Source organism: Cladophialophora immunda (genome assembly GCF_000835495.1).
Source record: "Cladophialophora immunda strain CBS 83496 unplaced genomic scaffold supercont1.5, whole genome shotgun sequence".
Taxonomy (NCBI): domain Eukaryota; kingdom Fungi; phylum Ascomycota; class Eurotiomycetes; order Chaetothyriales; family Herpotrichiellaceae; genus Cladophialophora; species Cladophialophora immunda.
Window position 1 is genome coordinate 1,034,702 of NW_015622545.1, and position 13,365 is coordinate 1,048,066.

Genomic DNA, 13,365 nt, shown 5'->3' on the forward strand with positions numbered 1-13,365 from the left:
TGGGAGAGGGTGACGCTTGATGGGAGAGGGTGAGGCTGCGTCGAGGATGGGGGCGCAGAGGACAGGAGAAAGGGAAGGAGGCTGTGCCTGGCGTCCACGTGCATACTGGGCACGTGTCCACGTGTATGCTATGCAGACTGCGCTGGCAAACTGCGCAGGGAGGCAGACTGCGCTGCTTGGTGGCTGCGGTGCTTGCTGTCCAGCTGTTCCTGTGCAGGCGGTGTTCGCTGTGTATCCATTGTTACTGTCCAGCTTTGTTTGCTATTGATGCTGTTGATCCTGTCCAGCTGTTGATCCTGTGCAGCTTTGTTTGCTACGCAGCCTTGTCTGCTACGCCGTTCATTCCTGGGCTCGCCGTGCGGCCATTGTTCCTGTCCAGCGTTGTTTGCTGTCCAGATGTCCGTTCCTGCGCAGCAACTGTCCCTGTGCAGCTTTTTTGCTGTCCAGCTGACCGTTCCTGTGCGGCAACTGTCCCTATGCATCTATGTAGTTCGATTCTCTCTCTGCGGCCATACCGAGTCGATCGAGAAAAGAGGTCTGAGCACCATCTTCCATAAGACACTCGGTACAGTAGCCCTCTCGATGCCCACCCACTCTTCCAACCCTCCTCCGTACCTCTGACCCGCAGCTGGTCGAACAGGATCGACTTCAGCATGCCATGGATCCAGAAGCCTTCGAAAGGAAACCCGAGCATCACCAAAGGGTTTGTGGGTGGACAGTCCCGTCAAATTCTCGGGGATGGCGTCCAAGAAGACCAGAACGTCGCTCGTCTACGAGAAATGCACCGTGGTGCTTCATTCCGGTTTCATGGCCGGTCAAAGGGCAAGAGGAAGTCAATATAGTGGTAACTGGAAAACACGCTCAGGTTTGCATTTTCCTACACGCATGTTCGCCATCTCGAACTTGGACTGACATGAGCATCACAGACGGCACCAGAAGACGAAAATTCCCTTGCTGTTTCCTGCCCTAACGCCATTCTGTCAGCATTCAAAGACACAAAACGTTACATGTTGGGTTGCGGAGGCGGACATACCCAGAAGAAGAGGGCGAGCCCGAAATGCCGAGGAAATGGACGTCTCCAGAGCCTTCGCTGGGTGTTGGACATCGTCTGACATCCTCTTGTTCCCTTGGAGGGTCTCGACGGCGCTGCCAGCCTTGCAGAGGACGACGTCGATCGTGGTCCAGCGAGCCATTGCTTCAAAACAGCGATGACCAACTCGTGACACCCCCAAACCGAACGACGGTGAGAACGCCAGCCCCAGCCGTCGGCTGCCACGCCGTTCACCCTGAATCTCTCATGCCGGTACCTTGGGCTTGACGTTTTGGATCCCTCAGACATCCACGGGTCGAGGGAATGCTTTGGTGCTCTCGGCATCTGGCAATTGATAGCCGGAATGGCGTTGCTGACCATAACGACGGGTCGAGTGACTGCTGCAGCTTCGCAACAAGCTGTAATGGTGTTGCTGCCGGGCTGGCTGGCTACGACGCCGTCAGCGTCGACGGCTGCGCCTTCACAGCCCCGAACCCTCCCTTCTCTTGATCTTCCTGCAATGTTGGGCGGTCTGGAGGCCATGTTCAACGCTCAATCGTCCAAACTTTGTGACATTGCTGCTATTTGATCTTCCTGCGATGGAGGGCGGTCTTGGAGGCTTTGGGCAGGGCCGTCGTGGTTTGAGTCCGCTGTGCATGGTGTCGGCGGCCGTCGAGAGATGAGTCCATGTGCCGCTTGGGTGCCGCGGCGGTGGCAGCAGAAGACAGACTCGTGGCTTGGGACGGAAAACCAGGCAGGATCCATTGATGCCGCTGCGGCGACGCCGTGGTGGCAGCAGAAGACTTGCGGCTTGGGGCTGCAGAAGACACTCGTGGGTTAGGAAAGAACATCAGGCAGGATGCATTGATGCCGCATGGGCACCCCAATTCTGTGTCTCCCGGGAGCCAGGATCATCCGTGATATGTTCCATGCATCGGTGACACCACAAAAAGTGGTCCAAGCTAAAAAGGTTTGGCCATCAAGCACTCGACAGTGGGAAAAAGGTTGCAAAAGTCAAAAAGTTTGGCCATCAAACACACTTTGGGTCGACAGGTGGGCAAAAGTTGGACCAAATTTAGTGTTTGGGCACTCAGTCTCAGCACCCAGCAGCGCACCCGTTGAACTTGTCGAAATATCCTCAGCCTGCTTCCGCCCGAGGCTCCTCCAGACGTCCCTCCGCTCCATTTGTCCGTTCAGCCTTGTCTGTGGTCGCATTGGTCGGCCCAGTGGCAAGCAGTCTCGGAGCAGTGGCTGCTGGCTGGCTGGCGGCGCCGTTCCTGGAGGTCCTTTATCCCAAGTGCAGTAAATCGCGCAAGTGGGAAGCTGGTTTCAGGTGATAGATAACAGGCCCATCGAAATTCCTGGACACAGCGGCATATGCTTTGCTGATCAACTCTTTTGAGAGGGATGCCGGTCGCCCGGCTAACGGATGAAGCGATGATGGCAGCATGACGTCTCCCAGAAAACGTAGAAAGCTTTTCTCGACACGTTTCAGCAGTAGCGGTTGTAGAATCCGAGGAGTTGCATGAGGGAGATCGTTCTCCGGCATTTTATCCTGACCCAAGAACACTGTCTCTTGAACATTGAAGTATTCGTGGCTAGAATAGGCCCCATACCTGGATGCTGGGTGCAATACTGTTTGAGAAGTGTGAAGAGGGCGGAAAGAGGCGGGCATTGTGTCAAATTGTCAACAAACGGACAACCGTCGTGCGCGATGATGCGGTCCTTGTTCTCCGGGTGAAAAAGTTGGAATTCTGGAAGTCTTCTCCGGCCTGCGCAGTGCTGGGTGCTGGGTGTCGAGCGCAAAGTTTAAATTGCCAGGAGTGGTACTCAGAGTGGTGGTGAGTTGTCCAAAGTTGAAATCCTGGGGATGCCCTTCTCCCTCTGCCTCTGCTTCTGCCTCTGCCTCTGCCCTCTGGCCTGCGCTGACCTGCGCTCACTGATTTGACATGACTTGACTTGACTCGACATCCTCACTGCCTTGTTGCAGCATCTCGTGTATCTGCATCTCGTCCGTCTGTGCTCGCGCATCAGTCTCGCATGTCTTGCAGCTCGCATGTCGTGTAGCCAACGTGATTGCGTGCTGGCGTGATGGCGTGGTTGTGTCGTTGTCGGAAATCAACTCCGTGGACTTGAGTGTGAGCGTGGGTGTGGGCGTCGTCGGAGTTGGTTTTGGAGTTGATTTCCGTGGACTTGGGCGTCGGCGTGGTTATTGTCGTGGTTGCCGGAGTTGATTTCCGTGGCCGTCAGCGTGGCCACTCCGCCTGCCCTCGAGTGCTGTTGACCTCTCTTCACAGCCCATCATGCTCAATCGGACATGAAGCCCTCGTCGTCGATGTAGCCGAGTAGTTCCTTGCGATCTGATCACTGCTGACCCCCAAGCACATCGTTCGTGTAGGAAGAGGGTGATGGCCAGCCGCCAGAGAGCTAATCTGCTTGCCGGAGTTCATTTCCGGATGGGCGTCGCTCGCGCTTCTATCCACAACATTCTGCGAGGTAGGACCAAGGGCCACGGGCGGCATTAGGGTGCTGTGAGCGTCCGCTTAGGGTGCCATCGAGAAGGAGTCGTCGTCGTCGTCAAGTCGCATGGACCGGCGGGGGAGGCGAGGTCTTCCAGGCCGGCTGTCCCTGGTGCAACAGCGGGCGCAAGGTATGCAAACAACTCCGGCATGCCATCGATCAGGCTCTCCCGAACGGTTCGATAGACAGCATAGGCGAGAGGTCGACACGATCGGACTGGAGATCTTCCAGATAGAAGCGGACCCAGGTGACACAATTTCCGGCGTCAGGATGTTGATAAGCGGTAGGTAACTAACAACGCGACCTTGACATATCGGCTCGAATGGGGGGATAACGAGGGCAATGATGTCGGAATTCGAGTAACACGCATGGCTGGCTCTTCGACGCCAAGGGTTGGGTCGGTGATGTCGCCTTCCTTCAGAAACCCAAGAACGGTGAGCTAGCGTCAGCACCAGAGAGGAGGGTTCACTCATACCTTTGCCGCTGGTTTCAAGAGTCAAGACCGACAGGACCACCGGGGTCGAGACGGTGTTCTCGGTCTCCGCAGCTGTCGAGATCCAATGAGTCGGGGTCACGGAGCGGAGCGGAGCTTTCTTCTTTTGGGGCCTCGTCGACGCCGGCGGGGTGTATTGGACAGCGACGTGTTTTCCTTGATGAGGCGAGCCCGGTGCCCGACGTCTGGTCTGACGGCAATACTGACTGGCCTGGCATGGATCAAGTCGCCTCTGTCGCCGTTGGAGGCAGCAAGATCTGATCTAGCCAGCCTTGTCCGGTCTCGTTCGGTGTCCAGCCGTCTGTCGAGGTGGTGGTGGCGGTGTGTCGACGGTCTGGACGATGCTTAGACGGGTATCGGGATGCCTCAGGGTCAAGTATGTATCAAGCATCCATTTCTTGCACAGTTCATGCTGTGTATTTGCCGCAGGGTCAAGTATGTATCAAGGTTCCATCTCTTTCACAGTTTGTTGTGTATATTTGCCTTAGGGTCATGTATCCATCAAGTATCCATCTCTTGCACAGTTCGTTCTGTATCCTTGACAATCTCTACCGTGGTTCGTGTGACGACCGGCCGATTGAATGTAGGATGTACGGCGTAGGATCGTGGAAATCGTTCGTAGCTATAGGGCCACATCAGCAGAAAGGACAGTAAAGGTCCTGAGAGAGAATGGTTGGAGACTTACGCGGGTCAGATGGCTTTCCTTGTTGTCGTCGAGGCTGAGGACAATCTCGAGCCAGATGATCTGCCTCGTTGCATAGTCGTCTTTCGAAGCTGAGGTTGAGGCCGAGGGTAATCTTGGGCTAGATAGCGTTCCCTACTGCTGTCGAGGCCGGGGACAATCTCGAGCCAGATGGTCTTCCTCGCTGTAGATGTTGTAAGTCGTCTTTTGAGGCTGCGGACAATCTCGAGGCTGAGGCAGGACAATCTTGTTGTAGATGGCCTTCCTCGTTGCTGTGCAGATGGCCTTGCTTGTTGCTGTGCAGATATTGCTAGTTAAGGCTGGGGTAGATGTTGCAAGTCGTCTTTCGATGCTGAGGACAATCTCGAGCTAGATGGCCTTCTTCGTTGCAGATGCTGCAAGTCATTGATGTTTCGAGGCTGCGGAAAATCTCAGGCCAGATGGTCTTCCTTGTTGTAGATGTTGCCTTATTGTAGATGTTACAAGTCGTCTTTCGAGGCCAAGGCTAAGGGCAATCTTGAGCCAGATGGTCTTCGTCCGCAGTTACGGCAAGTTCTGTTTCGAGGCAGGATAATCTCGAACCAGATAGCCTTCCTGGTTGCTGTGCAGATGTTGCACGTCGTTGCCGTGTACATATTGCAAGTCGAGGCCGGGGTAGATGTTGTAAGTCGTCTTTCAGTGCTGAGGACAATCTCGGCCAAGATGGTCTTCCTCGTTGCAGATGTTGCAAGTCGTCTTTCGAGGCTGCGGATAATCTCGAGGCTGAGGCAGGACAATCTCGTTGCAGATGCTGTCTCGTTGCAGATGACCTTCCTCGTTGCTGTGCAGATGGCCTTCCTCGTTGTAGATGTTGCAAGTCTCAAGCCAGATGGTGTTTCTCGGTGCAGGCGTTGCAAGTGATCTTTCGAGGCTGAGGACAATCTCGAGCCAGATGGTCTTCGTCGCCGTAGTTGCGACAGGCTCGAATCTTCTGATTTCGACCATGTCAGTCTTGATTTGGCCATAGATGTCAGTAGGGACAGGACAGGACAGGACACACCTTGCCTCAGACTCGTAGACTTTGCTGGCACGACCACCACGCTCCTGGGCACAGTCACGAACACGATGACTCTCCTCACTGCATAAGTAGCAAGTAACAATGCAGAGGGTGTAGCCAGTGTGGCGAGAGCAGGAAACTTGGGGACTCAGTCGACACTCACAGTCAAAGAATGTAGAGGGAGAAGGGAGGGCGAAGGCAAAGGGCAAGGGCACTCGCACAAACCAAGCATTTTCCTGACGCAGACCCACTCTGGCACGGTGGTACGGTGGCAGCTGGTACGGTGGCCATTCCCGGCAACTGTTGTCAGGAGTACAGTCCTGGGAAGGCCTGGAATGGTGGTCCTAGCCCAGTTGGCAGCCTCCAACGTCTTGTCGCCTGGGGGCCTGGAGCCGAAGAGCTGGTAGCATTCATTGGCACGTACCCTCTTCTGCTCTACCTGCTGACTCTGCCCTGCTCTACCTGGCTCAGCCTGGTCTGCCCTGATCTACCTGCTCTGGCTGCTCTGGCTGCTCTACTCTACTATGCCCTGCGCTGCTCAGCCTGCCCAACCTACTCTACCCTGGTCTGCTATGCCCTACTCTACGGCCAGCCGGATTCGAGCAATGTAAAGGAGAAGGATCCGAGCGCTACAAAAGAGAAGGATATCAAGAGGAGGCGAAGGGATAGATATACCATATTACATTAACGACGAGGCGAGATGGTGGCACCCGGCCTCCACAATCCTGCGCTCTCGCACCACCGTCCGTCGATGGTCTTGACCATGGCCCTGGCCTTGCACGCCCCTCTGCCTGGTCTGCTATGCCTGCTTTGCGCTGCTATGCCTGCTCAGCCTGATCTGCCCTGGTCTGCTCTGGTCGACGTCTACAGCCTAGGTTGAGGCTGGGGCAGATGCAGCGCCGACATGAGCGTCAGAGGCCTCAGACCGGGTGAGTGGCAACGAGTCTGCTTGCCAGTAACGAGATGCCTCGTACTTTTCATCGTCGAGGCTACGGGGCAGATGGCAGGCTAGACAAGGGATCATCGGTACCAAAACTCAACAGGGTCGGGGGCCCCAAGGGACAACATTGGTGAGCAATAAGCGCTGTAGCGCCCCGAGGCTTGCATACATGTGGTTGAGGGTTGTGTCGCAAGTCCATGAAGAGCGAGCTACGAGGAGTCGATATCAGCAGCACAGTTTGCCGCATCGTTGGCGTTGGACGCATCGATGTTGACCAGATGTCCTTCCACACGGACTTAGAGAAAGCCTTCGTGCGACATCTCACCCGCAGGTGCCAGGACTACGTTCCCTCCTTCCAGGATTTGGATGTCTCTCTCGGCGCCTTGATGTCACGCAAACAGTATGCTAAAATCAATCCGCTGGTCTCTCCGGGCCTCAAGATATGCTATTACCATCAGTCCCAACCACATCCTACACAGTGAATCCGGCCGAGGTTCGAGAAGAGCAAATGTGTCTCATTCGAGTGTATGATATGTTTGATAATTCACCGGGGGTCTTCAACTACCGGGTACTATTGAACTCCGAACTTTACATTCAGGCGAGCGCTATGGTCAATTTGGACTCGTTTATCAGGAACTTCTGCGCCCTTTGATGATATGCGAGCGACCGGGAAGGTGGAACCGGATCCAAGAACCAGAATATCTGTCTTCTCCGCCGCCCCTGAAGCCTCGAGCCTCGAACTTTGATGACCACCATGGCACCACCCCTACCCCCCCGGCTTCCAGAGATAGGGAGACAAGGGTGACACCCGCCGATGTGGACCCTGCGGAAGCGCAACTACTTCTCACTGCTCACGCGACTTGATCGATGCCTAGTAGAAACAACCTGTTGATTCGACAAGAGTCGCCCACATTCGTTGGTCTGGTCCCCCAACATGACTTGGTTGCCAAAGTGCCTCCGGTCCCGCTTGCTCCAGGTTTCCACTTACCATTCAAAAGTCAGAACAATGGATTGTTGAGTCGAGGCTGGTTGATGGTGTTCTGACTCTTCCGCGTTCTTGAATCCCGAGTTCAATCTGCATTTCACGCCCAGACAGGCCAGATTGGGATCCTCTTTATCTCTACTTACTCGTACGGGCATTCTGGACCGGTCACATCTTCTCTTCGTAACATATCCATCCCTTTCCTGAAGAAACCGTTATTTCAAAGCCACCAACATGAAGCAATGGGTGCAGAAGCTGAAGGGCGCCTCGATATCGGGGTACAGCTCGCTCACGCCCAGAGGGCTGGGGATGAAGGTGCCAGGGGCCCTGCCCAAGCTGTCGATCGTCGGTCTGGACGTAGAGGTGAGCACGATCATCAGAGGCGACAGCATCGATGTCAGGTACCCGCACGACACGTACTCCACGGAGCTGGAGTGCATCGAGCCGATGTCCATAACTACGCACACCACCAGCGTCAACGTGGTGTCGGGCAGGCACATGGGTATCATCAAGTACCTCGTCGAGGTCATGCAGATACTACATCTACTGCGAACATAGCCTCGTGGTGTCAAATGGAGTCGCCCACGGCGTCGCAGGAGTTGTCGGACGTGGCGGGCATTAACGGCCGGTCAACCTACTCAACTTGGTCAATCATGCCCTTGCTGGAGACCACAGGACGATATCCTCGTCCCAGCGGACCTTGTTCAGTCTCTCTGAAGCCGCTGCCGCTGACACCATGACTGCTATCCGACAACTCGGTTCCCGCCTCAGCCTAGTGTCACCTTCCAGGCTAGCTCTTGTTTTTCGCAACTGGAGATATCAGTCGTCCAGGCCTAGGGGAAAGTATTCGTGGAGTTGATCTGCACTCTCGCCCTCAGCATTGAATGGAAGGCCTGACCTGGTCGCCAGCAGCTCTTGACTCTGAGACCTTGGCGGCATCGGTCCTTGCCCGTTCAATAGAAACAGCCATGCGGTCAATGAATTCGCCCGCAACTGCGAGAGGACAGTAGCAGACTGGACCTGACGGTGCCAGTACAGATCCAGGCTTCATTGCCGCTTTCAGGGCTCTCGATGACGCCGTCTCAGGCAAGCAGACCACATATCTGCTACGAAGGCTAGCCTTTGTCGAGCTGATACGGCTTTCCGACGCGAAAATGAAGACCATGTATAGACCTCGACGACCCAGAGCAGGTCGACTTTTGCCACCGCTCGAGGCCCTGGTTCGCGCATTTGACGTTCATTATCCCACCATTCGCTGCTCAGCCATCCAGGTTTCTGCCTATCCCCCCTTTTGGCCTGATTTTTCTTTTACGCTTGGTATCTTTCTTGGCTACCTTCAGAAAAGGGAGAAGTGAGTCCTTCGTGCCTGTAACTCGACCTCTTCCGCTACCGCTGCCTCAGCCTCAATTCTCCCTGCGACACCCACCCTTTTCTCTCTTGCACCTTTGAGGATCACTTTCCACCAGACCTCAGACGGCTATGTGCGCGTGCACGACTCACTCCCCAATCACCGCGCCGGGGCGATCAAGCTACTGGGGTATCCCGAGGACGTGGGTCGAAGTGCCGTCGCCGCGAAGGTTGCGAAGTGGAGGAGCGTGGATCTGGAGAATGCGGCGGTCGACGCGGGCGCGTTGATTGCTACGCTGAGGGGTTACGAGCAATGGGACGTGCTTCCTCACACGAGAGCGATCAAGGACTTCCCTATCTAGAGAGTAAGACGAGAACTACGCGGAGGAGGACGAAGGCGAAGGTCGCAGCATCAGCGAGGACGAACGATGGTGGCTGAGTACGACCTCGAGCCGTTTGAGCCCGGCGCCCAACAAGAGCGACAAGCACCGCATCATGCTGGTGGTCGTCGACTACTTTGCGCAGCGGCACCAGGACAACGAATTGCAGTCACGAGTATGATGCCGTGGTTGTCAGTGCAGGTGGCGCAGGTCTACGAGCGGCCTTCGGTACACTACGTTCTGTGCCTCGTAGGAAGAATATTCTCTTATTAATGGCGAGATCTTCCGATGATCTACTTTGAAAACACTTCCGATGACCGGTTCTATTCGACACATATCCTATCCCCCTCCATTCCGTCTCTTACGCTCCACTCCCTTATTCGCCTTCGCTGTGGTGGTATGCATCTCTTCCATCAAACCGCCTCTCCACATCCCATCATCACCATCATGCAGCAATCAAGCATAGGCAGCCCAGCCGCAGTACAACACAGCCAAGATGCACCCAAAACTTCCGAAACTTCCATCCCTACCAGGCAGCTTGTCGATGGGTGCCATTCTAAGTAGTGGACAAGGCTGGGAAATCGGATAACCACCTTTTGAGTCCTGGAGACCTATCACTCACATAGTTCCATCTGCATTGATGGTGGGCAATAGCAAACGATGCCGGTATTGCGGTGTAGGCGGTCAGCTCCCCATATTAATTGAGAAACGTCTTTGGGTGTTAGACAAAGCATGAGTAAACGTCCAGAAGCCCTCCTTCAGATATCCAGTGCCCGGCCTGCACCGACTGCGCTGGACGGCGCAGGACTGCCCTCGAGTGTGTTTGATCGCCCAACTTTTTGACTTTGGCGACTTTGGACTTGGATACTGCCTTGACTTGACTTGACTTGACACCCTCGCTGCCTTGTTGTGCCCGTCGGAGTTGAATCCCGTAGCTTTGGACGCCGTCTGTCTTGCTCGCGCATCGTGCATCTCGCGCATCGACCTCGTGAATCTTGTAGCCCGCATATCTTGCAGCCAACGTGATGGCGTGATGGCGTGGGCGTCGTTGTCAGCGGGTTGTCGGAGGTGAATTCCGGGCGTGGCGACTCCCCTGGAACTTTCACCCTGGGGCTCGTTTGCACTCACCCACGGCGCATGCTTGCAATCCCGCTCACTTACTCTCTCGCTCACTCACCGACTGTATTGTACTGTGCTGGGCATTGCCTTGTTTTATTTTGTGGACCATATGTGACGGCAACCGTTATTTCTCACGGGCTGCGGACTGACGAAAGCCAAGTGCCTGCTGAGTGCCCAAAGTTCAATTTCTGTGAGTGAGTGCCTGAGCGCTGAGACTGAGTGCCCTCGACCAAGATCAGGAGGCGCGCCACGGCAGTGTGGCTGAAGCCTGAGGCCGTTAGCGGATCAGGGTGCGTGGTCATGGAGTCTGGCGGAAGAAGGGGTTGGAAGAGGACTACAAGGAGAGAGATTTGCGTTTCTCGGTGGTGGCTCCAGGTTGTCGGCATGAGTCGTAGGCTTGAGGCTGTTCGCCAATATCGTTGGCATGGGGATTGTGACCACGGTCGGACGACGAGTCCTCGGCATGACATCGTTGATCGGCAGCACAGCCCTCTGCCACGGGATGGGGATCGCTGAGTGCTTTGATGGTGGTATTGTTGTGATATGGTATGAATTCTCTCTTGTTGGGCAGCAGCATCTTGTCCACCACCCCAGGCGGACTCACTCCCAGGAGGACTCTCGCCAGTCTCTGCAGTTGATGCAGCTGATGCAGTTGATGCAATCACAAATCTGGAGTAGGATCCGCCTCTGAAGCAGACTCCGAGTCTCTGAATCACGGACGTCTTTATTAGGCAGAAGCAGTATCTTGCCCGCCACCCCAAGCGGACACTCGCCATCTCTTTCACAGTTTGTGCTGTATACTTGACAATCTCTGCTGTAGTTCGTGGGATAACTCGGTCGATTGAATGTAGGATGGACGGCTAATAAGCATAGAATAGTTAACATCGTTCGCAGCTCAGCTGTAGGGCACATCAGTGGAACGGACAGCTAGGGTCCTGGGATAGAATGGAGACTTACACGAGCCAGGTGACCTTCTTCGTTGCAGTGTAGATGTTGCCAGTCATTTCGAGGTAGGACAATCTCGAGCCAGATGGTCTTCCTCGTTGCAGATGTTGCAAGTATCGAGCCAGATGGTCTTCCTCGTTGCAGATGTTGCAAGTATCGAGCCAGGTGGTCTTCCTCGTTACTGTGTAGATGTTGTCTATGGCAGGTGTAGCGTCCTCGTCGAAGAACATGGGCTCTAGTGCATCGAGATCCTCTTGGCCGACCTCTTGCTACACAGGAGTCTCGGTAAGCATCGGTGTTTCAACAATGGAACCATATACACCGGGTGGTATGTCGAAACAATCCTCTGGTTCACCCTTAGCGTCTTCGTCTTCTTCCAGTTCGGTACTGTATCCCTGTTCGTTGCGGATGCCGCAAGTCATCTTTCGAACCAGATGGCCTTCTTCGTTGTAGATGTTGCAAGTCATCATCTTTCGAGGCTGAGGACGATCTCGAGCCGGATGGTCTTCGTCACCACTATTACAACAGGCTTCAATCTCCTTGTTTGGAAAGCCCTACGGCGTCGTGTCAGTCTTGGTTTGGCCACAGTCACGAACACGATGGCCCTCCTCACCACACATGTAGCAAGTAACAGTGGGCTGGGCACTTACGACCCTCAGGGGCAACGCTTGGTAGTGTGACCGAGCTTTCCGCAGTTGTTGCACTTGTCTGCTCCACGATCGAGCGGAATTCCGGCATCAGCGAGAAGACGAGTGAGATTTTCTTCTGGAGACGCAGGCCAGAAGCCAGAGGGCAGAGGGCAGAGGGCAGAGGGTAGAAGGCACAAGGCAAGAAGGTAAGAAGGCAGAGGGGAAGAAGGCAGAGGGCAAGAAGGGTACGCGCACAAACCAAGCCTTTTTTCCTGACGCAGACCCACTCTGACACTCTGGCATTCCGGCATTGTTGTCAGGGCTACTATCCTGGGGGGTTCTGGACTGTGGTCCTGGCCCAGTTGGCAGCATTCATTGGCACCCTCTCCTGCTCTGGCCTGCTCTGCTCTGGCTGCTCCGCCTGCTCTGCATTGCTCTGCGCTCCTCTCCGCTGCTCGCATTAGCAACGAAGGTCTTGCTACTTCCTTCTACAATGAGGGCGACGAAGCTTTAGGTCCATTCCTTACCAAACATCCTACTCGAAACCAACCAGGATCTTCCTGATTTCCTTACACGTTTCAAGCCAGAAGGTGATCTGAACTTTGACGAAGAGGAGGAGCCAGACTTCGAGAACAATGATGGTGCTACGTCGGGCGACGCTGGAGGTGATGCGTGGGGTGCAGGTCGTGCCAACGCTGCCAGCGATGCCTGGTGCTCGGCTGCCGGAACTGATGCAACTGCCAATGGCAATTGGACTGCCTCTGCTCTACCTGCTCAGCCTGGTCTGCCCTGGTCTGCCCTGGTCTGCTCTGGTCGACATCTGCGATGTCGTTGGCGTTGGACGCATCGATGTTGACCAGATGTCCTTCCACACGGACTTGGAGAAAGCCTTCCATGCAGTCCGACCTCGCCAGGCCCCTGAGGTCGCGCAGAGTTCAAGTTGGTTGACTGGAATGACGTCTCCAGCCGCCTGGAACGCACAGCACTCCTTCGAGAGGCATAGTTTGCACAGGAAGTGGTCCGCATTGAGTTGCGACCGAAAGCCTTGCCTTGTGTACAGGCATCTCGCCGTGGCCATGATCAAGACGGGCTACCAAGGAAGGGGGGTTGTTTGTTGCCACTCCAAGCAACGTGAGACACGACATACCAAGATGGAATCCATCCTTCAGAGCCTGGCTCTCTTTGTTATGGTGCTACAGCCACCGAGGTGTCTCAGGAACGAAGAAAAGCTCGATGCCCAGAAGGACCGGCACGATATAAAG

The 13,365-nt window shown here is 55.1% G+C and overlaps 2 protein-coding genes across 2 annotated transcripts; one reads left to right on the forward strand and one right to left on the reverse strand.

The window, feature by feature from the left end:
• Nucleotides 1-7,917: 7,917 nt before the first annotated feature.
• PV07_08674 (uncharacterized protein) lies at nucleotides 7,918-9,392 on the forward strand (the record flags this gene model as incomplete). Its single annotated transcript, XM_016395868.1, has 2 exons — nucleotides 7,918-8,208; nucleotides 9,150-9,392. 2 exons carry the CDS (start codon nucleotides 7,918-7,920, stop codon nucleotides 9,390-9,392), a joined length of 534 nt encoding a protein of 177 aa, XP_016245724.1.
• Nucleotides 9,393-11,482: 2,090 nt separating this feature from the next.
• Nucleotides 11,483-11,944, reverse strand: PV07_08675 (uncharacterized protein; the record flags this gene model as incomplete). Its single annotated transcript, XM_016395869.1, has 2 exons — nucleotides 11,483-11,743; nucleotides 11,795-11,944. 2 exons carry the CDS (start codon nucleotides 11,942-11,944, stop codon nucleotides 11,483-11,485), a joined length of 411 nt encoding a protein of 136 aa, XP_016245725.1.
• Between the last annotated feature and the right edge of the window lie 1,421 nt (nucleotides 11,945-13,365).